This window comes from Suillus subaureus (genome assembly GCF_016647635.1).
Source record: "Suillus subaureus strain MN1 chromosome Unknown BJ212scaffold_70, whole genome shotgun sequence".
Taxonomy (NCBI): domain Eukaryota; kingdom Fungi; phylum Basidiomycota; class Agaricomycetes; order Boletales; family Suillaceae; genus Suillus; species Suillus subaureus.
Genome location: NW_024538626.1, coordinates 19,193 through 43,927, shown reverse-complemented (window position 1 = coordinate 43,927; position 24,735 = coordinate 19,193). Strand labels below are relative to the sequence as shown.

The following is a 24,735-nucleotide window of genomic DNA, read 5'->3' as shown; positions in this document are numbered from 1 at the left end:
CCTTTGCTTACTGATCCTATTGGATAGCCTCTAGTATATAACCCCTGTACAACTACAGTAGAGTCCTCAGTCTGAATATCACCTTAGACTTGCCCAACCTTCTTCCAGACTTCAGTCCATCTGAGTTTGTCCTTTTCCATAAGGCCTAGGGAAGGATTCCCTAGGCTGGAATTCTGGACCTTCGGATTTGTCCCCTATGTCTCTGTCCCAAGTCTAGGGATTGCTTCCCTAGGCTGGAGTCTTGCCTTTCAGGCACTTACCCTCTTTCCAGACTTAGGTCTACTTCCTGTCCCTCCAACTCTACCTTAGGGTAGTCTACCTCTGTTTGCTTCTACATCGGACTTCGTCTGATGTAGCCCCTATTCCTCCCAGACCTCCAGACCTCCTGTCCTCTGTACCTCTGGATGTCCTGTCCCTCATACCTCCAGGTATCCTGTCCTTCGGACATTCTGCCCTCTGTACCTTCGGACATTCTGCCCTCTGTACCTTCGGACATTCTGCCCTCTGTACCTTCGGACATTCTGCCCTCTGTACCTTCGGACATTCTGCCCTCTGTACCTTCGGACATTCTGCCCTCTGTACCTTCGGACATTCTGCCCTCTGTACCTTCGGACATTCTGCCCTCTGTACCTTCGGACGTTCTGCCCTCTGTACCTTCGGACGTTCCATCCTCCATACCTCTGGACCTCCTGTCCTCCATACTCTGGACCTCTGGACATCCTATCCTTCCATCCTGTTTTCCTGTAGAAGTATTACCTTGCAGTGGGGACTCTCCTGAGCATTTCCTGCATTCCTCCGGAACTCTCCCATGCTCCTCCGGACGTTTCCTGCACTCCTCTGGAAGTCCTCCGGACTTCATCAGACCATCATCAGACTTCCTCTGAAATGAAGGGCACATACTCGGGTAAGGGGCACAGTGTATGAGCTGAGGCCAAGCCCCTCTGAGTCAGTCTCTCTCTCCCTTGAGCATGGTTCTTAACACCCTGCCACTCATACTGTGCCGCTCCAACTCAGAGATCAACCAGTTTGGTAGTATGTCAAAACCACACATTCTTTCTGAAGGATGTGGTCAGCTGAACTGGTCACCAGTCCTGTGTCTTTGCCATACTGCCAAAAGGCTCATTCAGCTAAATTAAACTCCAGCTTCCTGACACCTGTAGCTTCTACATATGCAAGCGTTCATTCCATTCCCAGCCTGAATTGGACTATTTACTTCCTGCAGTGGATGCTGCACGCTACTTGTCAGTGGTAAGGCATCACTGAATACCCTGCTCCTTGAAGGAGAACACATGCCACAGAGTGCATTATCCAGTACCCACATGTTAAAGCACAAGGATATACAAAGGTTGGCCTTCTTCTTGGAACACAATGGTTTGAATGACATTGACAGGTAGTTTTAGCTGGTGCAGGAGGCAATCTTACCAATTTGGAAGGACACAATTGGACAATGCACCAGACGTGATGTCATACTAGGCATGCTGTTCCATGTTGCATAAACACACTTCAAGCTGTGGGTTTTTCAGATGCTGTTTTTGATGCATGAGCTTATGGGAGGAGCGGTGTAGGGAATGAGATTCCTCCAGGTGTATATCACCCATATTACAACTCACAACGATTGGTACAGTGTATGACTCACCCTCCATGACTTTCCTGCAAAACGCACCAGAGGCGTGACGCTTTCCCACACTATGCGACGCATTCCTGCACATGCACTTAGCACGCTCTTCCCACACTTGGTCGCCTTATGTCGTACAGCATCTGGGAGCATCCATCCATCATCCAACCAGTCCCCCAGTGAGTCCCTTTTCATTTATTTCTCATATCAGACCATTTCTGGTATCATACGATATATTATTCCATCATGGACCCTTATTTACATCATTTACATACTTAGAGTGCTCCCTGTTTGCTTCCGAGCCCCAGGGAGCATGCCTAGGCACAGCTTACCTGTTGCCTAGAAAGTTTTCATACACCAACCACCACCACAGATATACACCAACCACCATCCAGTAGTCATCTAGCAGTTAGAATCCATCATGAGTTAGCATCTATCAGAGTTGTTGCCCTAGTCATCAGCCCAAGTCCATTATCATCACCAGCCCATTCAGCAGTCTTAGTTCATGCCTTCACACCTTCTACCAGTCATTTATACGTTCGCGCACTGTGTGCGCCCTATTCCCACACTTCATGCTCCTATGTGCTCCACATTCCCACGTGCGCGCTTCACCAGAGTTGACCTGGTGTCACCCAGTGGATCTTGCTTTCTTTGCTTCCCCTAAGGGGAACATATTGCCTGGCACACTTCGACCAACACTTAGAGAGTCAGTAGCCTTCCTCTCACCCCAGAGGTAGAGCCACCCTTTCTTTCTTTTGCTCTGCAAGCCTAGCAGAGTTGTTGAACCTTCAGCAGTGAAGGGTGGAAGAGTAGGAGATGGATGGACAGTTAGACTGCCCACCCAGTTTCTTTCCCCAGGCATTAATACTGACATCAATTATTCAAATCCAGTGCCAAGGTGATAGGGAGGACCAGCAGATCTATTGTAAAATACTATGTCTCCCTTGTTTCATAGGCATATCAATCAGTCTGACTTTTTTTGTCTCCTGCAACAGTGTGCAGTCACAAGCAAAAGATGTCATCAAACACAAGCCCTCACAGACATGTACAACTCAATGTTCACAAGCATGCATTGATAACATCTCAGCGGTCTGCCTTTGCATCCGTGGGCTGCATCGACTTGAGGAATAATGACTTGAATAAAAGGGGGGTGGCTTATTTTTTGCCTGAGAATGGATGGTGTGAAAAAACTGCATCCTGCAGTTCTACACATGTCTACCTGAACCAACACAGCCAGAGACGCTTACCCCATGTGCAGACAATGTGCATGGTATGTAATCTTTGCATCATGTGTCCCAGTTCTAGAAGGCGAACGTTCTAGACTGTCAGCTTTGATTCTGAACGACCATCAGCATGTTCCGATATCTTGTATGCAGTGCAGGAGACTCATACAGTTTCTTTAGGTTTCACAAAGGCAATTTATTGCTGTATTGATGGCGCAGGAGAAGAAGGGTGATGTACGTGATGATATACTGAATATGGATCTGCAGGTCCTCATGTCTGTTCATTCATAGCAGGGTTCACAAGCCTTTAAAAGATGAGAACTTCTTGTATTCCTTCCAGAGCATTTAGGGAGCCTCCCACTCACCATCACTATCAGAGGTTGTCGATCGTGAGTTTTTGTTATGCATATGGCATTTGCTGCTTTCTAATATTCCTAGACAACTTTCAAGTCACTAGGCAATGTTCATACAATGAGCGCCTTTGTTGCTGCAACAGATGGCCATGACCCCCTCAGAGATCTCATAGAAGAAGTATTCCATGAATACATCACCAATGAGATGCCCATTTGTCTACTTCATATCACCAAAGGTGGTGAGAAGATAAGGGTTCAACTTGTGGACAGGGATTTCGTCAGGGTGCATTTCAAAGAGAAAAGGGTCCCTGACAACATTCATGCAAAATTTGCTGAAAAGATGATCATAGATGAGGAGGAGAGGGAGGATTGCATCAAAGAGTGCATGAAAAAAGAACTGAAATATGCTATCCTCTTGCATAGATGGTTGCTGGGCAAGCAAGAGCCTCTGTATCACCAGATGCCAGAGGAACCAACAGAAGTTCCTGTTGGTCATGGGCCAGGATGGAAGAAGCTTCAAAATTTTTGCCATACAGTGAAGGATGTTCACAGCTGTGAATTCGCTTGGTCCAATATGTGCTGCATAGACAAAACAAGCAGCTCAGAATTGGACGAATCCATCCACTCTATGTTTTGCTGGTACAGGAACTCCCATATATGCACTGCTCTCCTTTTGGAAACAGCAAACCTCGCAGCTCTTCAACTGCAGGAGAGGGGTGCAAGTGGTGAAAAGGCAGTCAATGTTTGGTTTGAAAGAGGATGGATGCTTCAAGAGCTCATTGCTCCATCACAAATCAAATTCTATGGAGAAAACTGGAACCCTCTCATCCACAGCTCTATGAATGACAGAGACAGCAAAGTCACTATGGAGAAGATATCAATGCTCACAGACATCAATATGAAAGATCTTAAATCATTCACACCTGGCATCAACCAAGTGCCAGAAAAGATGTTGTGGGCGTCCAGGAGGCGAACGACTTGTATTGAAGACCTCACATACTCCCTTGTTGGAATATTCAATATCAGCCTCATGATCTCATATGGCAAAGGCAAAAGAGCTTTCTTCCATCTCATGGAGGAGGTCATAAAGAGATATGACAAATGGGACATGTTTCTATGGAGCGGTCATTGTTCCCACTATAACATGGCCCTCCCAAAAACTCCGCACTCCTATGCTGCAGGATGTATCAAAACACTTCACAATGCAGTTGACCTGGCCGCAACCTACGAGTTTGGAGATAGGCACTTTGCCTTGACCAATCACAGACTCGAAATTTGGGTGCTCCTACTGCGTGTTGCAGTAGAGGACATCAGCAAAGAGTTGTCTGACTCAAGATGTCTTTCATTCAAGCATGATTACTTTAGGGTGAAGGTGAGGCACATTGGCCCAAAGCCTTGCGAGTGTTATGAACTAGGATGGTCGTAACAACAGCTGCTCAATAAGAGTGATGGCTGAAGTTATAGTCAAGACCTTGCAAATGCAAGGGTCGTAAGACAAGGCAAAGAGAGTGTCTTTGACTTGAATATCAGTTCAGACAACTTAGGATTGGAGATCCTAAGCGAAAGATGTTCCAGGTGAAAACCTAGTAAGATTAAAGTGCAGAACTAAAGTGTACAAGAGAACTATTTATAGTAAACCACAAGTGCTTTAGGGCAGGTGTAGGAATGGATATGAGTCAGAGATAAAGGACGCGTAAGTGATGGAAAGAATAGGTCATCTAGCAATGGCAATGGTGGTCATGATGTAATACAATGTATGAGTCAAAGATAGGTCTAGTGGCAGCATCATGCGGCTCGTGATGTAATACAAGGATAGTAAGGAGAAAATGAATAGGGGTGAATGTGACTGTAACAGTGAAATGGACTGGGCAATAGGCATCCTTGACTATTACATAGATGGCAAGTGAGGGTCCATCAACAGGTTGTGGGGAAGCCCATTTACCACATTCCTGCTGTCCTTGAATATACACACACCTAGTCATCTACCAGCAACTGCAAAGTGGAAGGAGATGACAAAGGAAGTTGTTAGAATTCATTCTCCTGACCACGTAGAAGACCATCTGACTCTGTTGTACCTTTAGTGTGATTTTCATTATCAAGCCTTGATCCCTAGATTTTCTGCTCATCATGTTTGCCTTGTGGGCACAAGCTCTCGATGTGTCAATCATTAGTTAGCCTATACCATGACACTGTCAATTGACTCAACACTAGAATTATGGGCCCAATATGTGCCTGCAAGTGATTCCACAAAGGTATTCATCTCAGTATCTGGTCTTCGAAGCATTCATTCTTCTCCTCACTCGCCATCATCATGGGCATTGTTTCCTGCAAAGTGTTGTGCAAGCTCAGTTGGCCACCATTGTTGGACAGGAGGTGACAGCTGAGGGGGATCTTGGTCAGTATCAGAGTGAAAATTTCATGGTAGGAAGGCTCAGGCCTAGGACAGATGGCCGAGCAGTCCAAGGTGCCAGACTAAGGAGAGAACCAGCTCATTTGATGAGTGTATCATCTGGTCTCTTTGGGGGCATGAGTTCAAATCTCACTCTGTTCAAATGTTTTTGGTTGTCAGCATCAATGTCATATCCCACAATCCAGACCCACGTTCCATCATATTCCCACGCCTTCTGAGCCTACATCCAGACCCCACTTCATATCCAACTCATTCCCAGATCCTCTTCCACTGTGTGCTCCACACCTCAGCAGGATCAACTCCATTCCAGATTTACCCCTGAGCTCCAGACCATCGGATCTCCACTGTTAGCCTGATCCATACCCCCCTGTCCCATCCACCCTATGCACACTCCACCCAGCAAGACATCTGGACTTCACCTCATCTTGGATTCCAGACTATATCCACCTTCTTGTATTCCAGTCCTGTATCCACCTTGTCTTCCAGATCCCCAGATCTCCGGACCTCCAGATATTAATGCTGGACCTATTCCCACCCTCTGTCCGATATCCTGCACCTATCCCCATTTAGACATCTCTACCTTTCTGGCTTTCGGTTACCTCTTCTTCCGTCTTGCTTATTGATCCTTGTACAAGTCTTCATCTCCAAGTTCATTTACTTATGTTCCATCTTACTTACTAATGTGTTTCTGCATGCTCGTACATAGCCCTGCTCTTTTGCTTACTGATCCCCTCAGATGTTGTCCAGTATATAACCCCTGTAGATACTCCTGTAGTTTCCTTAGTTTTAATATCAACTTAGACTTGCCCAATCCTCTCTCGGACTTTGGTCCACCTAAGTCTGTCCTACCCATCAGGCCTAGGGATTGATTCCCTAGGCTGGAGCTCCACCTTTCCAGCACTTACCCTCTTTCCGGACTTAGGTCCAATCCCTGTCCCTCCAACTCTACCCTAGGGTAGTCTACCTCTGTTTGTTTCTACATTGGACTCCATCCAATGTAGCCCCTATTCCTTCCAGACCTCCGGACCTCCTGTCCCTTGTACCTCCAGGCATCCTGTCCTTCAGATGTTCCACCCTCCGTACCTTCGGACATTCTGTCCTCCTAACCCTCAGACATCCTATCCTCCTGTCCTTCGGACATCCTGTCCTTCTGTCCTCTGTCATCCTGCCCTCCTGTCCTTCTGTCCTCCATCATCCTGCCCTCCTGTCCTCCTGTCCTCCTGTCCTCCTGTCCTCCGGACCTTTGGACCTCCTATCCTTCCATCCTGTTCCCTGTAGAAGTATTACCTTGCAGTGGGAACTCTCCTGCGCTCCTCCAGAAGTCCTCTAGCGCTCTCCAGCAGAGTAGCCAGCCTCTGGAAGTCCTCTGGACTTCATTGGACCATCATCGGACCTCATACGAAATGAAGGGCACATACTCAGGTAAGGGGCACAGCGTACAAGCTGAGGCCAAGCCCCTCTGAGTCAGTCTCTCTCCCCCTTGAGCAACATGGTTCTTAACAATCAATAGTTTTTGTTCTGCTGGAGACGTCACTTAGCATGCAAAAAAGAAGTTCTCACATCCAGTCTTCCTCTGAGTCAAGCAAACCCCTGATGGCTCTTATTTGGCTTCATTCACTGGCAGTTTTTTCTCACTTCAACTTACCACATTCATTTCATACAAGCATTGCCAATCATTCAAGTCAACCTGTTTGGTGCTGGTAAAGTCCTTCAGGACATGATCTAACCAAGGTTCCCAGAACTCGAGCCTGTTCTAGGTTATAATTCATGGGACTACACAATGTATTCATTACTGGTCATCCATTGCAGTGAGGAGTTTTACATTTTCAGCTTGGTGAGGAGAGTTGGACTTGGTAATAAAGAGGCAAAATTTTAAACTTGTCAAGGCTGATTTTAACATAGAGGGGTCAGCGTGGTACAGTGGCACCCAGGTCACACATTAAATTATGAATCTAAGTTGTACTCGGCTACTAAAACAATGCCTTTATTTTGTCTGATCAAAGGGAAGCATAGGCTCTGCTGGGATGAGAGAAAATGTATAATTGAGTTAGATGGGTGATATATATAAACAGTCAAGACATGAAAAGAATCAATGTGCATCGACAAAATAGTGAGGAATGTCATGTAACATTAAGTGCTTCAGACTCATGATAGAGATAACCTTGCAACTTGAAGATGTTCCTGCATGCTGAAGGTTCAACAACTCTGCTGGGCTTGCAGAGCAAAAGAAAGAAAGAGGGGCTCTCACTCTGGAGTGAGAGAAAAGCTACTGACTCTCTAAGTGTTGGTTGAAATGCACCAGGTGATATGTTCGACCCTTAGGGGAAGCAAAGAAAGCAAGGATCCACTGGGTGACACCAGGTCAACTCTGGTGAAGTGTGCTGAAAGCACACACACAGGAATGTGGAGCACGTAGGAGTGCAAAGTGTGGGAATAAGGCATGTGCTGTGTGTGGACGTATAAAAGACTGGTAGTGGGCATGAGGATGTGTGCTGAGACTGCTGAATGGTGACTGATGGTGATAATGGACTGTTACTGGTGACTAGGGTGACGACTCTGATGCATGCTGACTGAGGATGATAAATTCTAACTGCTAGATGCTACTAGACATGGTGGATGTTGCTGTATTCTGTGGTAGTGGTAGGTCTATGAAAACTTTTCTAGGCCACAGGTAAGCTGTGCCTAGGCACACTCCCAGGGCTTGGAAGTGAACAAGGAGTGCTCTAAGTATGTAAAATGATGTAAAGTAAGGGTCCATGACAAAATATAGTGTCATATAATGCTAAATATGGTCTGATAATGAAAATAGACAAAAGGGACTCACTAGGGAACTGGTTGGATGATGGATGGATGCTCCAGGATGCTGTGTGACAAAGTGCAACCAAGTGTGGGAAGAGCACGCTAAGCGCGTGCATGGGAATGTGTCGTGTAATGCAGGAAAGTGTCACACCTCTGGTGCATTTCACAGGAAAGTCATAGATGGTGAGTCATACACTATACCAATCATCATGAGTTGTAATATGGGCAATATATGCCTAGAGGAATCTTGTTCCCTACAACGTGCAGTTCAGGTCATGAGACTGGAAAAACTTCATTGGGAACACACACCTGTGCAAATTTCTCCCCTTCACATAAAATAGTGAGGCAAGAGTGCAGATCCTTCAAACACCACTGCCTTTCGACCCAGGAGAGGAGATTACAAGTCCAGAATGACACAAGTATATAGGTAAGCCTCTTGTCTGGTGGATTCGGAGCTTGAGAGAGATGGAGGGCCCAGTTTTGACATGCATACTTTAGAGCATCAGAAGTTGATTGACTTCATTTCCATGCTTGGCTTGCAAAATCAATAAAGGCCATCATTGCATGGATGGCCCCCATGTCTGGTGGAGGACGGTTGTATGTTGATGTAAAGGCCGAATGATCCTGGTGCCTAAATGCCAGGAAGGCCAGAAACATCAAGAAATCTGGCAAGCTCTTGAACTGCTGGATTACTTGAAAAGCAGGCTGTAGAGGTGAATCTGGAATAATGATGAACTCTTTGGTTGATTCCAACATGCTCAAGAACTCTTCCATAGTCACCCAAAGAGTTGTCAACTGCCATGTTTGACCCTGGGGCATCTGCAACCAGTCATGCCCACCCAGGGTCTGCAACCAGTCTTTTCCTCCATAGGTCTGCAGCCAGTCTTTCCCTCCTGGTGTCTGCAGCTACTCTCACCCCTCCAGAGTCCGTGTCCAGTCTTTACCTCCCTGTGTCTGCAACCACTCCTGCATGTCTAGAGTCTGCAGCCAGTCTTTACCTCCCTGTGTCTGTAACCACTCTCAGACGCCAGAGGTCTGCAGCCAGTCTTTACCTCCCTGTGTTCACAACCACTCTCAGATGCCTGAGGTCTGCAGCCAGTCTTTACCTCCACAGATCTCCAACCACTCTCAGATGCCTAAGGTCTGTAACCAGTCTTTGCCTCCCTGAGTCTGCAGCCACTCTTGCCAGCCCAGAGTCTACAGCCATTCTTTTCCTCTCTGTGTCTGCAACCACTCTAGGATGCCCAAGGTCTGCAGCCAATCTTTACCTCCACGTGTCTGCAACCACTCTCGGACACTTGAGGTTTGCAACCAGTCTTTGCCTTCCTGAGTCTACAACCAGTCTTTGCCCCCCTGGGTCTGCAGCCACTCTTGCCCACCTGGAGTCTGCAGCCAGTATTTGCCTCCCTGGGTCTGCAACCACTCTCTCCCCTCTGGAGTCTGCAGCCAGTCTTGCCCATGTTGTGTCTGTAGCTTCTCTTGCACAACCTCAGCCTGAAACCAGTATTGTCACCCACCCTGAGTCTGAAGCCAGTTTTGCCCACCCTGAGTCAGCAGCCAGTGTTTGGCCTCCTGGCTCAGTAGCCAGTCTTGCCCACTCTGGCTCAGCAGCCAGTATCTCCTGACTTGGGTCTCCAACCACTGTAGCCAGTGTGGCCTGCCTGAGGCTTGCAGCCAGGCTTGTGTACCTGAGGTCTGCAGTAGCCATCCCCCCCCCCCCCTGTGGTCCGCAGTAGCCCTCCCTCACCTGTGATCTCCAGCCAGCCAGCCACAATGGGAGAGTATAGTGGGGTGATGAAGGTGATGAGGGTGATGGAGGTAATGGAGGTGATGGAGGTGATGGAGGTAGGTTTAAGGCATTGTGCAAGGTCTGTAGTGGCCGGGATATATTCAAGGGGTGGAGGAGTGACTAGCATTTCCCTCTCTTGGTCTGCAACCAGAGCTTTCTTCACCATGTCCACAACCCCACTTTCAACCTATCCATTGCTAGCCAGTCCTGCCCATCCTGTGTTTGAACCCAATCTCCCACTCCTTTAGTTTTCAGCCAAGCACGCCCATCCTGGGTATCCAGCCAGAATTGTAATTCTGAATTATGATACCCCCAAAGCCATAACAGACTTATAAGCACTTGCAGTGGCTCAAGTGGCTGGATGATGAAGTCCAATGCATGTTTCAAATTCTGAGGTTCATGGGATTCCATAACTTGACTATGCTTCATCAATTCTGAGAGCACATCTGGAAGAGCTGTGTTATCTAGAAGGTCGTGCACCATCAAGTGGAGACAGGAAAGAGCGAGTAGAGAGTGTGGCAATGTGATGTCATGTACTTGATGGAGGGAGGAGTTCAAGTAGTGAGAAACATGGTCATGGACAGAGGAGTGGTAGATATTCATGGGGAGATTGCTGTTGGTAGGAACATCTATGACAGATCATAGTTGCACCAATACACTTTCAATGTCCCTGCCCTCACAAGGGCCAAGAAGTTTCGATATTTGTGCTATTGGCAGAGGGTCAGCAAGGGCAGCAATAACAGACAAGTGTAGATATGTGAGTGCTGGGTCAGCACATGTCAAAAGGATACTGTCGTACAACTTGTACACCTCTGTTCCTGGAAGCAGTTCACTCATTAACTTGAGCATGAGCTGGAGCCGATTGCGGGGATCATTCTGCTGATCATCAATAAATTTCATCATCGTAGAAGCCATGATAAAATGTCTGCCCACTTGGCCCACTAGCTGTGTAAGTTGATCCTCTGATGGTTGAGGAAAATCAGGATGGCGAGTTCCCAGCTTTGCGAATGAATGTCACAAGAAAACACATGTCACTGTCAACATCTATGCCATCCAATGAGATGGTGGCAGTAACACCCTCCCCAGAAGTCTTCACTGGTATCTCGCATAACAATGGGTGCATTTCTGCAGTGCGCATGGCTACACAGATATGTTCCTCTGAATGACTCATGAGCAGGATGTGGGTGACAGGCAGATCAGGATCACAGAGTGCTTCACCAAGCAAGGAGATAAGATCAGTGAGCTCACTTTTAGATGCATCTTCATTGATGCATTCATTGATGCATTCATCAAGGGTGTCAATAACAAATGTCAAAGGCAGGCCTTCATGCAATCTAAGCTGAAGCTTCCAGAGAGGTTGAAGAAATAACACCTCCATCTGGTTGCAAAGAGACATGTCGTGATCTAGCAATGCAGGATTGTCGAGGATAGTTCTTTTCATGTCCTCCCTGATGCTGGAAAAATTGCTTGCAAGCTGGTAGACAAGAGTCATGAAGAAATAACCAGTTGTGCGGCATTTCATGTGCTTGCATGAAAAAAAGAATGTTCCTGTGAGCCACCTTTCCTTGCTTCCTTCTACAACTTTCAGACCTCTCATTCTCTCAGCTACAGTGAATGCAACAGCAGATTTTCTGACACCCACTGTGCCATGCAGCCAGATAAGTTGGTTCTTTCCTTGGTTGTCCAGTGACTTGTAGATGTGGTTAAGAAGGACCACCCTGGTCCCTTCCAAACATTTCGGATGGGGCTGATGCTCACAAGAGTTGTATTGAGCACCCTTGACAGCGACCTGGGAAAGCTTTTCCCAAGATCCTTCAGACATATGCAAGAGCTACCAATGAGGTCAGATAGTGAGAAAGGTTATAAGAGATGGAAATACTGACACTGATTCATTCAGAAAGGGTTAGTGTGGGTGTCCAGCAATGATGATCAGATAGAACAGTCAGACTGAGATGTGATAGAGAATGCAGGGCATAAAGGCTGCTTCAAGTGCTTGAGATCGAATAGATGGGTGGAATGCTCACTAGATGCTGATGGTAGTGGAATGCATTCAAGCAATAGGCACTCGTCAGGCTTGTTACAGACCCATGCCAACCATGAGGCTGTGGTTTGTGTGCAAAATTCATAAATATTGAATTGTACTATAGCACACTGTCCAGCAAGCAATGTCCAAATCACATAAAACATCAGTCAATCCCAATTATCATTGTGTCATACCACCCCACCCTCCTCAAAGTCAAACATGTATGCCATAGTGCATTTACCCAGCCTTGCTGTCAAAACAAGTGAGATAGAGCTCACAAAAGGGTAGCAAACAGAACAAGGAACAAGACCTTAGGAACCACATGATGGTGTGATGGAAATTAATGTCTCACTAGATATATCCCGCACAGAACACATTTTGAGTTGGGGGTATTATGAAGCTAGCATTGATGATGAAAGAACAAGGGGTGGAATAATAGGCGATTAAACAACTTTGATGAGCAGGCTAAGCTGCACTGTGAGCAAGAGGCCCAGTGTGCTAGCATGGTTTCAGTTGACCTCCAGTGAGCAAGGCTGCAGGTGAGCATCTGCTTAGGAAATGGCTACCGATGTATGCGAATGTGTTGGTAATGGCAGAAGTATAACCAGATAGTAATGCAGTTGCCCGATGATTATATCTAAACAATGAAACAAGTTATTGACAGATTGCAACTTGTCTGCAAGAGTGAAGCATGCCTGTGTATGAAATCAGGTAGAGTTCGAACATCCAGTGAGGAGGAAGGCAGGGACACACATGTTTGCCCTGTGCATACAGGACAGCACGGTAGCTAGTGCCAACTATGGCTGAATGATGCTCGTGCAACTAGATCTCTGCATCACTTTGTCTGCACTGTAATCCAGAAAGAGTTTGAGCTCAGTAGAAAGGGTGAGGCTGGGATGGTGTATCGTGGGTATCAGAGTCAGTGTGATGGAATAATGGGCAAGAAGAGTGCTGTCATGCGATGGTGATGATGGACTGGCATGGTAGCAATGTATGAAGGAACAGTGATGTGGAGAAAACTGAAAGTATGGAGAAGTTAGAAGATAACATGACTCATTGAAGTTACACTTTGAGTAGAGGGAATTCAGGCCCACGATGAGGCTGCAAGGGATGTTGAACTAGTATTTGATTATGAATGAATATGGAGAAAGACTAGACTTGCAGCTGAGGATCACAGTACAAAATACCAAGTAATTGAATATATAATAGAAATGTAAATATCCAGGTACAGCCTGACTCAGTCAAGATGGCCCAGTGCGCTCAGACCTTGAAATTGGGCAGTTTCTCATCATCTGAATGATGTGACAAATCAGGATCTTCCTGCGGCTTGAACATATGATTAGCTTTGTTATGAATAACAAATGAAATACCTACCAATGAGCAATGTGCAAACAACTCCACATTGTTATTCTTGCTGGGTCCAATGAGACAATCAGACACCTGTTTCGACCAGCCCTTGACCAGAGACCAAACCATCAGGAACAGACAGTTCCACTTCCAAATCAAATCCCCCAAGAAACTTAAATGCACACTCATATGTATAAACCCCAGTACCCATGCCAATGTAAAACCATAGTACATGACAATGTTTCTTGCAAGGTCTTTGGCTGAGTGGCCTGACCATGTCTCCATTTTGTGGCTGTCATCATTCTGTGGGCCTACCACCCACAAAAAGCAGAAGGCCAAGCATAGGAAGCCAAGGCTGCATGTATCCTTTAGGCAAATTCTGCGGGTAGTTGGAATATGCACTAGGACAGCATATAAGAGCCAAGTTCCTGCCATACTGGCAGCATTGGCCCTTCCAGCCAAGGAAGGGTACCATTCCATGGAGATGAAATTGATAACTAGGAGAAGGTGAAGCCAGATCAAGATAATAATTCATACTGAAGCATCCTTGATTGACTCAGAGGTCATTGTGATAGGTGTGATAAATGTGCATAGGGGTCAATCTGAAAATTTAAATTAATGTTGAAGGTCAGATTCAACTCAATCATACTATGCTGTCAGTGAGCTCAGATGGCTCACTATGGCAGTTTATTCACCCTGTTCATCCCTTTGTCCCAAGGTGCTGTTAAGAACCATGCTCAAAGGGGAGAGAGACTGACTCAGAGGGGCTTGGCCTCAGCTTGTACACTGTGCCCCTTACCCGAGTATGTGCCCTTCATTTCAGAGGAAGTCCGATGATGGTCCGATGAAGTCCAGAGGACTTCCAGAGGCTGACTACTCTGGTGGAGAGTGCAGGAGGACTTCCAGAGGAGCGTGGGAAACATCCAGAAGAGCGCAGGAGAGTTCCGGAGGAATGCAGGAAATGCTCAGGAGAGTTCCCACTGCAAGGTAATACTTCTACAGGAAAACAGGATGGAAGGATAGGAGGTCCAGAGGACAGGAGGACAGGGTGTCCGGAGGTATGGAGGGCGGAACGTCCGAAGGACAGGATACCCAGAGGTATGAGGGACAGGATGTCTGGAGGTACAGAGGACAGGAGGTCTGGAGGTCTGGGAGGAATAGGGGCTACATCGGACTTCATCTGATGTAGAAGCAAACAGAGGTAGACTACCCTAAGGTAGAGTCAGAGAGACAGGAAGTGGACCTAAGTCCGGAAAGAGGGTAAGTGCTGGAAAGGCAAGACTTCAGCCTAGGGAAGCAATCCCTAGACTTGGGACAGAGACATAGGGGACAAATCTGAAGGTCCAGAATTCCAGCCTAGGGAATCCTTCCCTAGGCCTTATGGAAAAGGACAAGACTCAGATGGACTGAAGTCCAGAAGATGATTGGCAAGTAGAACAGGATCTAAGATGATATTCAGACTGAGGACTATACTGTAGTTGTACAGGGGTTATATACTAGAGGCTATCCAATAGGATCAGTAAGCAAAGGAGTAAGGCTATGTACGAGCATGCAGAAACACATTGGTAAGTAAGACGGAACATAACTAAATGAACTCGGAGATGAAACTAGTACAAGGATCAATCAGCAAGACGGAAACAGAGATAACCGAGAACCAGAAAGGTGGAGATGCCTAAATGGGGATAGGCACAGGATCTCGGATGGAGGGTGGGAATAGGTCTGGAGATAGTACAGTTAATATCTGGAGGTCCGGAGATCTGGGGATCCAGAAGGCAGGGCAGAAACAGGACTGAGATATGTGAGGTGGTGGATGTAGTCCGGAATCCGAGAGGAGGTAAAGTCCGGATGTCTTGCTGGACGGAATGTGCATAGGGTGGACAGGATAGGGGATCCAGGAATGAGTTGGATATGGGGTCCGGAAACAGGTCCGGAAAGCGTGGGAATATGATGGGATCTATGTCTGGCATATGGAATATGACAGGTGCTCAATTTAACACATAGCAACTTTATGTGCTTTCTGCCATTTACTTTCAATTGTGCAAGACACTATTGATGCTGACACTACAATTATATCTCATCCATTTTCACTGGCCATCAACCTGGGTGTTGTCTGGATGCTCTATTTGGCAAATTGACTCTCATTGACCTGCAGTCGTGATCAGAGAGGCAGCTGATTTGCACTTATACATGCTTACACTGGATCTTCTCTGATTCAAGGCACATTGAACTGATTTTGTCTCTCTGCATGCATATTTGATGACCATACATTACAGCCCAATCCCCAATGTCCTTCAACATCTTTACTTGAAAAGCCTTCCACTTGCAGATGCACTGCTACCTCCCATTCAATTCAAGCCATCTGAACTCAAGGCTTTCTGAGGAATTTTCTTTTGCATCTAGGTATGCATAACTTCTTGTTTTTCACCTTCCAATCAGTACTCTTGCACAGTTTGGGGAGCTTGCTTGTGGTATTTGGGTATGTCCTACCACTGTATCAATCCAAGCGATTATAACTGACTGTACCACAATATTCAAATTTCCTAGTCCTTGTAGGACCATTAAACTATGCAAAATATCTAACTTCAAAAGAGCGATTACCATCCACCCTCATCTATTTCTCACGCTTGGGCTTGACTCTCTATTTCTCCATCAGTGTGAGTCTGCAGTCCTTCATCACCTCAAGGCTCCATTTCAACAATTTTTACTATGTCCACTCATACTTTGGTTCACTGTCAGCAGGTGCCATCCAGGTAGTACCTCTAGTAGTGCATGCTCTAGCATACTGTCATATCTGCATATCTGGATCTCAGATTCGACCCTTATCTCAGATCCACATCTTATCTCCAATGCTATCCACATCTTATCTCCCTCCAACATCTCATCATTCAATCTGTCCACTCGTCTGGTCTGGTCCACAACTCATCCAAATCCACAACCAGTGCTTGTCTCTTTTCAGTAACCCCCTAACTCCGGTATTTCAGTTATCTGTATATCTGTCCTGCTCCCTTATCCGCTACCTATGTTTCATTTCTGTTTCATGATTTGTGATCCATTTCTACTTACCAATAGACTATCCACATGCTTCATACATAGCCTTGGACTCTGCTGATTGATCATTCCGTTAGATACCTATAGTATATAACCTCCTGTAACTTTCTGTAGTACCTCAGTTCAAATATCATCTTAGTTCTGCTCATTCCTGTCCTCCGGACTTGAGTACCTCTACTCTTGTCACCCTCCGAGACTTAGGATTGATTCCTATAGTCTATCCATATCCGCCTCTGTCCCCGACAGTCCACTACCATTAGTTTCTAGTCTGGACTCATTTGGATTAGCCATACGATACTTATCCCTCATCCGGAAGTCATCCGGATCCGTTATGCTACTCGTCCGACCTTCCGGATGCACTAGGCTTGCCTTCCTGAAATAAGAGGCACAGCACATGAGCTGAGGCCAAAGCCCTTCAGATCCAGTTACCCTTTGAGTACGACCTTAACACATACTTCCCAGGAGGTACACAGACATTGTGCTTTGGTGGACAGGTCACTCTTTGGGAGCAGGAGGCCTGTTACCTTTTTACTTGTAATGACAAAAACCCAATCAACATGTTTGTATCTGTTAAGAACCATGCTCAAAGGAGAGAGAGACTGACTCAGAGGGGCTTGGCCTCAGCTCATATGCTATGCCCCTTACCTGAGTATGTGCCCTTCATTTCATATGAGGTCCAATGATGGTCCAATGAAGTCTGGAAGACTTCTGGAGGCTGGCTACTCTGGTGGAGTGCTAGAGGACTTCCAGAGGAGCGCGGGAAATGTCCGGAGGAATGCAAGAAGTGTTCAGGAGAGTTCCCACTGCAAGGTAATACTTCTACAGGAAATAGGATGGAAGGATAGGAGGTCCGAAGGTCTGGAGGACAGGAGGACAGGAGGACAGGAGGGCAGGAGGGCAGGATGATGGAGGACAAAAGGACAGGATGTCCAGAGGTATGAAGGACAGGATGTCCAAAGGTACAGAGGGCAGGATGTCTGAAGGACAGGAGGATAGGATGTCCAAGGGTTCAGAGGGCGGAACATCCAAAGGACAGGATGCCTGGAGGTACAAGGGACAAGAAGTCTGGAGGTCCGGAAGGAATAGGGGCTACATCGGATGGAGTCCGATGTAGAAACAAACAGAGGTAGACTACCCTAAGGTAGAGTTGGAGAGACAGGGATTGGACCTAAGTCCGGAAAGAGGGTAAGTGCTGGAAAGGTGGAGCTCCAGCCTAGGGAATCAATCCCTAGGCCTGATGGGTAGGACAGACTTAGGTGGACCAAAGTCCGAGAGAGGATTGGGCAAGTCTAAGTTGATATTCAAACTGAGGAACTACAGGAGTATCTACAGGGGTTATATACTGGACAACATCTGAGGGGATCAGTAAGCAAAGGAGCAAGGCTATGTACAAGCATGTGGAAACACATTAGTAAGTAAGATGGAACATAAGTAAATGAACTTGGAGATAAAGACTTGTACAAGGATCAATAAGCAAGACGGAAGAAGAGGTAACCGAAAGCCAGAAAGGTAGAGATGTCTAAATGGGGATAGGTGCAGGATATCGGACAGAGGGTGGGAATAGGTCCAGCATTAATATCTGGAGGTCCGGAGATCTGGGGATCTGGAAGACAAGGTGGATACAGGACCAGAATACAAGAAGGTGGATATAGTCTGGAATCCAAGACGAGGTGAAGTCCAGATGTCTTGCTGGATGGAGTGTGCATAGGGTGGATGGGACAGGGGGGTATGGATCAGGCTAACAGTGGAGATCCGATGGTCTGGAGCTCAGGGGTAAATCTGGAATGGAGTTGATCCTGCTGAGGTGTGGAGCACACAGTGGAAGGGGATCTGGGGATGAGTTGGATATGAAGTGGGGTCCGGATGTAGGCTCGGAAGGCATGGGAATATGATGGAACGTGGGTCCGGATTGTGGGATATGACAGTATCCTCTCACACATCTAGATCTAGTGCCTGCTTGTTGTTCATTCCAATGACATCAATTAATCCATCATGAGTGTGTCAAGCTTGTTCTGCCCTAGTTTCAAGCGAGGCCTCAGGAAAGGATGGAGAAACAATGCCTTCATCTGGTCACAAAGATACCTGTCGGGGTCTAGAAGGGCAGGATCATCTCTGATGACTTTTCTCACGTCCTCCAGAATGCAGGGAACTCGAAATTCACTGGAGCTGACATGCAAAGAAATGATCAGTTAGGCAACATGTTGCATGCTTACATAAAAAAAGAATGTTCCTGCATTTTGACATTTGTCTGCTCTGTCACCTTCAAACCTCTCACCTTTTCAGCAATGATGAATACAACAGCAGACTTTTTGATGCCTGCCATGAGTAAGTATAGGAAACACAAGCAGGATGAGATGTCTGAAGCAACAGGATTGAATGAATGGATACTCTGCATGCCATCAAGATGTGATCGCTGTTGGATGGGCAGAGCGATTACATAGACATCTATCACACAATGCTGACAGCCCCAGGTGAGGGTGTGAATTAGCCAAGTCTGTTCCTGCGATGCTACATCAAAGTTAGAGAATATGCCATATCCATCGCAGATGTCTAATGCACTATTGCTCACAAATACCCCAAAGTAAGATCAGTTTGCGATAAATACAAATGGAGAAGTAAGCAAATATCAATCCCGAAACATAGCAGAGAGGTAGACCTCAGGCCTCATGGAAGAGAGGTGTGATATTCTAGAGGCACAAGAGAAATCACCATAGGGGATGAGGCAATCGCAAATGAATGATGACCATCCTGGTATTCAGGAGACAGACAACCAGTGAGGAGCCAGAAGCGAGTCCAGAGTCTAGCCTGTCTGAGCATCACAGGCTGTGGTTGCAAAGATGGCTGAGTCTGAGTTGTTGTGCCAGATTGTTGTGTGACATTGGGCTTGGAGGCCATGAGCTGCCTGCAGTAGAGTTCTTGGAGTACAACACTTTCATTTTCTGCTTCTGCTTCACTAATGCAACCTCCCTTGCTGAAGTGTTTCTCTATGTGATATTAAGTGGGGTTGGGCAATGGAGGGGAGAAAAAACATACATGTTTGCCCTTCACATATGGAACCTCAACAACTTGGCTGTGCCTTCGCAACTTGGTGCCATCACTACTTTGTCCACACCACTTCAAAAGGGCTTGAGAAGGGAGGACAGTGACATATCATGGGCATTGGAGGGGCTGTGGTGGAATAAGCAATGAAGAAGTGGGGGCTGTTTTTTGCAGAGAACTGGAAACACAAAGTTGAAGAATAAGAACAAAGTGATACTAACAGTAAAAGTACTCAAGAAATATCTGGCAGGATTCCATTGAAAAAACATTGAGGTATCCGATAAGCAGGTGAATGTCGGTGGACAGGACACTGTGTAATATCAAGCTGGAAATGTTGAGCATAAGGAGATTTTTTAATGGAGGTGTCACATACATGAAGTGCCGACTTGTTAGCCTGGCAGAGCACGTTCAGTTGTGAGAGTGTGATGAACTGTTGAGATCTGGACACAGGGAAACAAGTGGGCAGCAGAGCAGTTGAAATGTAGCTTGAATCCTACTAACAATCTGAGCAAAGCACACACACGTGAGTCAGAATTGCCATAAATAGTATGTCATCCACCTGTGACATCGTTATGATATACCAACACAGTACTTGACAAGTTGACCCCTTAAACATCTGCTGCAACTCATCTAACAAACTCATCATGCCTGTAATTGTAGGCACTGTGGCTCAGGCTGTTATTCTTGTTTGGTGCATCGCCATTGCTCTTACCATGTATCTTGCATCAAAGGACTATAATTCAGTCACAAGATTGTTCATCATGATCTTGACATGGAACCTAGCTTTCATGATCTCAGTTATTCCTACAACCCAGGAAACTGCCAAAGACATACCACCTGGTCCTGTTCATGTTCTCTCCTTCATCTTCAACCTGTTTTTGGCATCCTTTGTATTCACTATTGAAGGGCCTGCATGGTTCAGTAAGTCATCTTTGGGATTCAAGAATATGATCTAAAGTTTTCAGACTTGCAAGATTTAAACACCCTATTGATGGGTCCATGTTTGCTTGGGGTTGCAATTCTTGGCACTCCTATTTTTGTGTCATCCATCAATTTCTTTGCCCATCTTGATTTGTTGATTGATCCAAGATTCAACACAGCCTTACATATTCTTGGGCTCACCTGTACCTGAAATATTGATGTATTGTTGTCTACAGTTATGATTCATTTGTGATACATTGCTGTACAGTAGGTTGTAGGTTTCCGATGGACATGTCCAAGTATACTGTTAGGCTTATGACCAGCCTGGCTTAAACTCCTCACTTTGCCTGCCAAATTTCTCTGAGATTGACCAGCCTGTTTTCACCACTTGACTCATCCATGGTGTATAAGTCTGCCTGAGTGGCACCATCTATAATTGTTGAAAATTTCCTAGGGCCATTGCAATGGTGTGACATTGCAATTGTCGTTGAGATGTTGGTCCCATGACATCATGTGGTGTTCCAATCCATTAGAATATTCGATAATCATTATTGTATCTTATTGATATCAACATATCATTCCCACGATTGCATGGGCCATTCCAATGCATTGGAATGCGATATCTCAATCGATAACATTGCTGTCTATATACCTGTTCATATCGCTATCAAATTTGTGCATCTACACATTGTGTCCATAATTAAAGAGGGCATCATGGTTACGTTGACTCGAGCTCTTTGAGTCCTCAAGGAATGAGTACCACTTTTGCGAACCACAATAGGAAGGAACACATGCGTACATCTGAATACCACATGATGGCGCACATGCGAAACCAAAGTTTTCACCAGTGGTGCAGGTGTCGATTCTGCAAGTGCCGGAGAAGTTCTCATGTCTGGATGTGACAGGAGAACTTCAATCTCCAAGCATCAGGTGCCAGCGAAGTCCTCAGCATGAAGTTGAACATAGTTCAAAAACCCGGTTTTCCTGTATCGCCCAAGGTCAGCCCAACTTTACTAATCCAAGAAAATTTACCCACCATCCAATCTTCGTCGTGAAATGTTGCGCCAGAGGTTGACGCGATACACCATTTGGCAGACACACTGGGGATGGTGACCAATGCGGTTCGTGATCAGCATCCAATGAAGTTAATAGATAAACTATTGCAGGAAGGGCAGGTTGGTTGAACGGAACGCTGTGATTCTGGAACCCCAAGCCTGGTGGCTGGTAAAACCATGCCTATGTTGGTGATGGAACTGATTCGCAGCAAACCGGGGATTTGCTGCATGTGTTTGTGTCATAAAAGGTTTTGATCGAAAATCCCTGACATAAAAGTCTTGATGTGTTCCAACGTGGGTTACTGTAATAATGGGTGAGCAATGACATCGCAAGGTCATGCAAGATCGAGGAAAGGCCAACCAAGAATCAGATCCTCCGGCCTAATGCCACTATCGGCCGCATGGCCCTTTCCGTTCTTCAATAGATATTGCCACGCATCCCTGACACAAGAAAGATAGGCCTCATGCACCACCACGACATCAATCTGACTGTATGGGGGCACTGCGACAGGCCATCTTGTCACGGTGTCATCATCATAATTCCCATCAGATCGTAAAAATTCTCACCCTACAACAGCTCCAGGCAACTCGTAAGCTTGGAGAGGTTGCCTGTGTATCGGAACATGGTCCCAGCACCAGTGCTCGCCATGCGACCGCTGAGATAGGCTGAGCACAGCCTTTCCGTCTTTGATGATGTTGCTGAGAAGAACGAACGATCCGAAGTCTCCCCCAACCGGAATGTATCCGATATCACCAACAGAAAACTTATCAGCCGGCACGTTCCTCTCATACCAGGAATGACCATGGGTGCCTTCAGCATTCCAAGTGAGGTTTCGTATTTGTCGCAGAGTCAGCGAAGGGATCTCAGAATCCGTTTCTTCGATCAATGCTTCTAACTGTGTTGGGAGTACGGGGATTTGTCTTCCGCCGGGAAGTAGGGCTCGTGCCAAAGTGACGAGGTGGTTGACTTTCTTTTGCATCTCTTCTGTCACTGCAATGATATGAGCGAGCAATTCATCACGAGCCTGAATTCATACCAAATTCGTCCCCTCTATCATATGAGTAAGTGACCCGCCCGTTGTTTGGCAACATCTTGCACGCTCCTTAATATGAAGCTCAAAGCACATGAAAGCGATGCCTACTCGCAAACACGCATCCAACAATGTATGCGCTAACCCGTAGTTCCGTGCCGTATACCACTCGCCATTCCGAGGAGGAGGCAGGCCAACAACAAGAGTTTTGAGAGAATCGACTCGCAATGAGGAAGCCTGCAGACCATAAATATCAATTGCAAGACAGATCAGGCGACATACCTCGATGAAATCTTGAACCTTGTTCTCATCCAGGTTGAGTTGCCTCTGAACATACATCGCCGTGTCCTAGACAGCTATCAACAAAAGAATAGCGACATATATGTGGTGGATCACTCACAGCAAGGTCGCGATACTGTATCTCGATATATCAAATGCTGATCACCTAGCCAAAAGAAAGACCTTACAAAACGCAACAACAGCTCTATCGAGGTCCCTAGACTTGACGAACGTAGCACCTCGCGAACTAGAGCTTGAGGACTCTGTGTCTGAACTGCTGTTGTATTAGATATCACATCGCGAATGCCTGACGGGATGAATACCATTCGCCAGCAAGATAAAAGGAGTTGGGGCTCATTCATCCGAAAATCCAAGCATCTGAGGTAAATTGGGGTGACTAGAAAATGAGACTAGATGAAATCAAAGTGTTTCGTGTGACATACTACAGATTCTGCAGCACCTTGACGTCTCGCAGCCATTTCTGAAAACACAATTTGAGCAACACCCTGTAGATGCGAACATGGCTGCATTACAGAGTATGCATGGTCCTTGCCATCGTCATATTTCTTGATCAAGGCTCGTTGCCCTTGTACCTGGACTTCCGTCGCACCAGCCCACCATCCATCCTGCAGTCGAGACCGGCCACGTAAGATAACCTCCGACTGGTGGTATCGTCGAAACTAGGTTGGTACAACACGCATGAGCAAGCCAAAAAAAAATAGAATTTATTGCTGACCCCATGATCATCCTCTAGGGTCGGTGATGACAATTCCACGGGGAGATAATGATCCATAAATCTTTTTTCGGGCGGTGACAAGGATTCCCCTCCTGCTACCGCCAGAGGATCGGATTCAGCAACTATGCACTCCGCTGCATCAACGATTCCTGGGCTTTGTATCTCTATGGCAATTGAATCTGGTCCGTTCAGAACCTCATGATAGGTGGGTGGAGGCGTAGTATTGATGGCTCTTTCACTGTCAGCAGTTGCGTCCGAAGCAGCATTCCCTCTCAGTGAGCTCACAGCGAGGTGTATATTGATGAGAGTAGCGAGCTTCGTAGGGCTCTTCAGTAATTGGAACCTATATTCAAACACCACGCACACCTGAAAAGCCTGCGCTGCCTCGTCAAGCATGCGCATGTACTCGACCAGAGCGTCGTCAATTGACGACTTACGGAGGAACCTATCGCTCCATTTTGAATCGGCCAACTTTCTCATGAACTGATGGATAGAAATCAGGATGCTGTCAAGAATTGAGAATAAATGGTCGGTCAAGAGTTGTTTTGCACATAATAGCCAGGTGTACCTTTCAAACCTGTCCAAATTCCTGAGAAGCGCCTCTGGAGCTTCATGGTATCGTCCACGCATTTGTTCATTGATGTCGATTAGTATTTGTGCAGCGCGACGCGCCAAGCGATCACAACCAGACTTGTTAACTTGAATGCTCTACATGAAGGCGAACACAGGTCGAAACACGCGCAGACATGTATATTTCAAGCGTCCACTCGCCTGGATAGTTTGCAAGATGAGTAGCAAAGCTGAGACAGCGGCAGTGGCTGGAGGAAACTGCATGGTTGCCATGAGATCCCTGGCGAAAACCGTTGTAGCGATTGCTGCTTGCAAAGGGTCAATGTCAATCCCTAGCTTTTTCGTACGAATGATTCTAAGCGGCATGGTGAAGAACTTGAAGTCGATTGAGAACAGTAGCTGGGTCGTCGTGCCGAAGAGAGTGGCATACAAAAAAGCAAGTCGGGAAAACTGTAATAGCTCAACTGCGACGTTGTGGTGTATACTGACAAGAACTG

General features: G+C 46.4%; 4 protein-coding genes and 1 non-coding gene across 5 annotated transcripts; 3 read left to right on the top strand and 2 right to left on the bottom strand.

Moving 5' to 3' along the window:
* Positions 1 to 3,309: 3,309 nt before the first annotated feature.
* Positions 3,310 to 4,617, top strand: BJ212DRAFT_1285359 (uncharacterized protein; the record flags this gene model as incomplete). Its single annotated transcript, XM_041331883.1, has 1 exon — positions 3,310 to 4,617. The coding sequence occupies one exon, from the start codon at positions 3,310 to 3,312 to the stop codon at positions 4,615 to 4,617; it is 1,308 nt and encodes a 435-aa protein (XP_041186459.1).
* Positions 4,618 to 5,631: 1,014 nt separating this feature from the next.
* Positions 5,632 to 5,742, top strand: BJ212DRAFT_t131. Its single transcript has one exon. It is a non-coding gene; the product is annotated as a tRNA-Leu (tRNA).
* A 5,426-nt stretch (positions 5,743 to 11,168) lies between these two features.
* On the bottom strand, positions 11,169 to 12,011 carry BJ212DRAFT_1285313 (uncharacterized protein; the record flags this gene model as incomplete). The annotated part of the gene is made up of 1 exon (XM_041331882.1): positions 11,169 to 12,011. One exon carries the CDS (start codon positions 12,009 to 12,011, stop codon positions 11,169 to 11,171), a length of 843 nt encoding a protein of 280 aa, XP_041186458.1.
* A 4,085-nt stretch (positions 12,012 to 16,096) lies between these two features.
* BJ212DRAFT_1221433 (uncharacterized protein) lies at positions 16,097 to 16,342 on the top strand (the record flags this gene model as incomplete). The annotated part of the gene is made up of 1 exon (XM_041329388.1): positions 16,097 to 16,342. A coding segment is annotated over one exon (246 nt), but the record flags the coding sequence as incomplete, so codon positions are not given.
* Positions 16,343 to 21,493: 5,151 nt separating this feature from the next.
* Positions 21,494 to 24,604, bottom strand: BJ212DRAFT_1449933 (uncharacterized protein; the record flags this gene model as incomplete). The annotated part of the gene is made up of 14 exons (XM_041338778.1): positions 21,494 to 21,551; positions 21,604 to 21,724; positions 21,775 to 21,924; positions 21,984 to 22,138; positions 22,190 to 22,613; positions 22,660 to 22,714; positions 22,765 to 22,890; positions 22,936 to 23,001; positions 23,121 to 23,193; positions 23,376 to 23,438; positions 23,526 to 23,939; positions 24,033 to 24,173; positions 24,237 to 24,376; positions 24,440 to 24,604. 14 exons carry the CDS (start codon positions 24,602 to 24,604, stop codon positions 21,494 to 21,496), a joined length of 2,151 nt encoding a protein of 716 aa, XP_041186456.1.
* Positions 24,605 to 24,735: the final 131 nt, after the last annotated feature.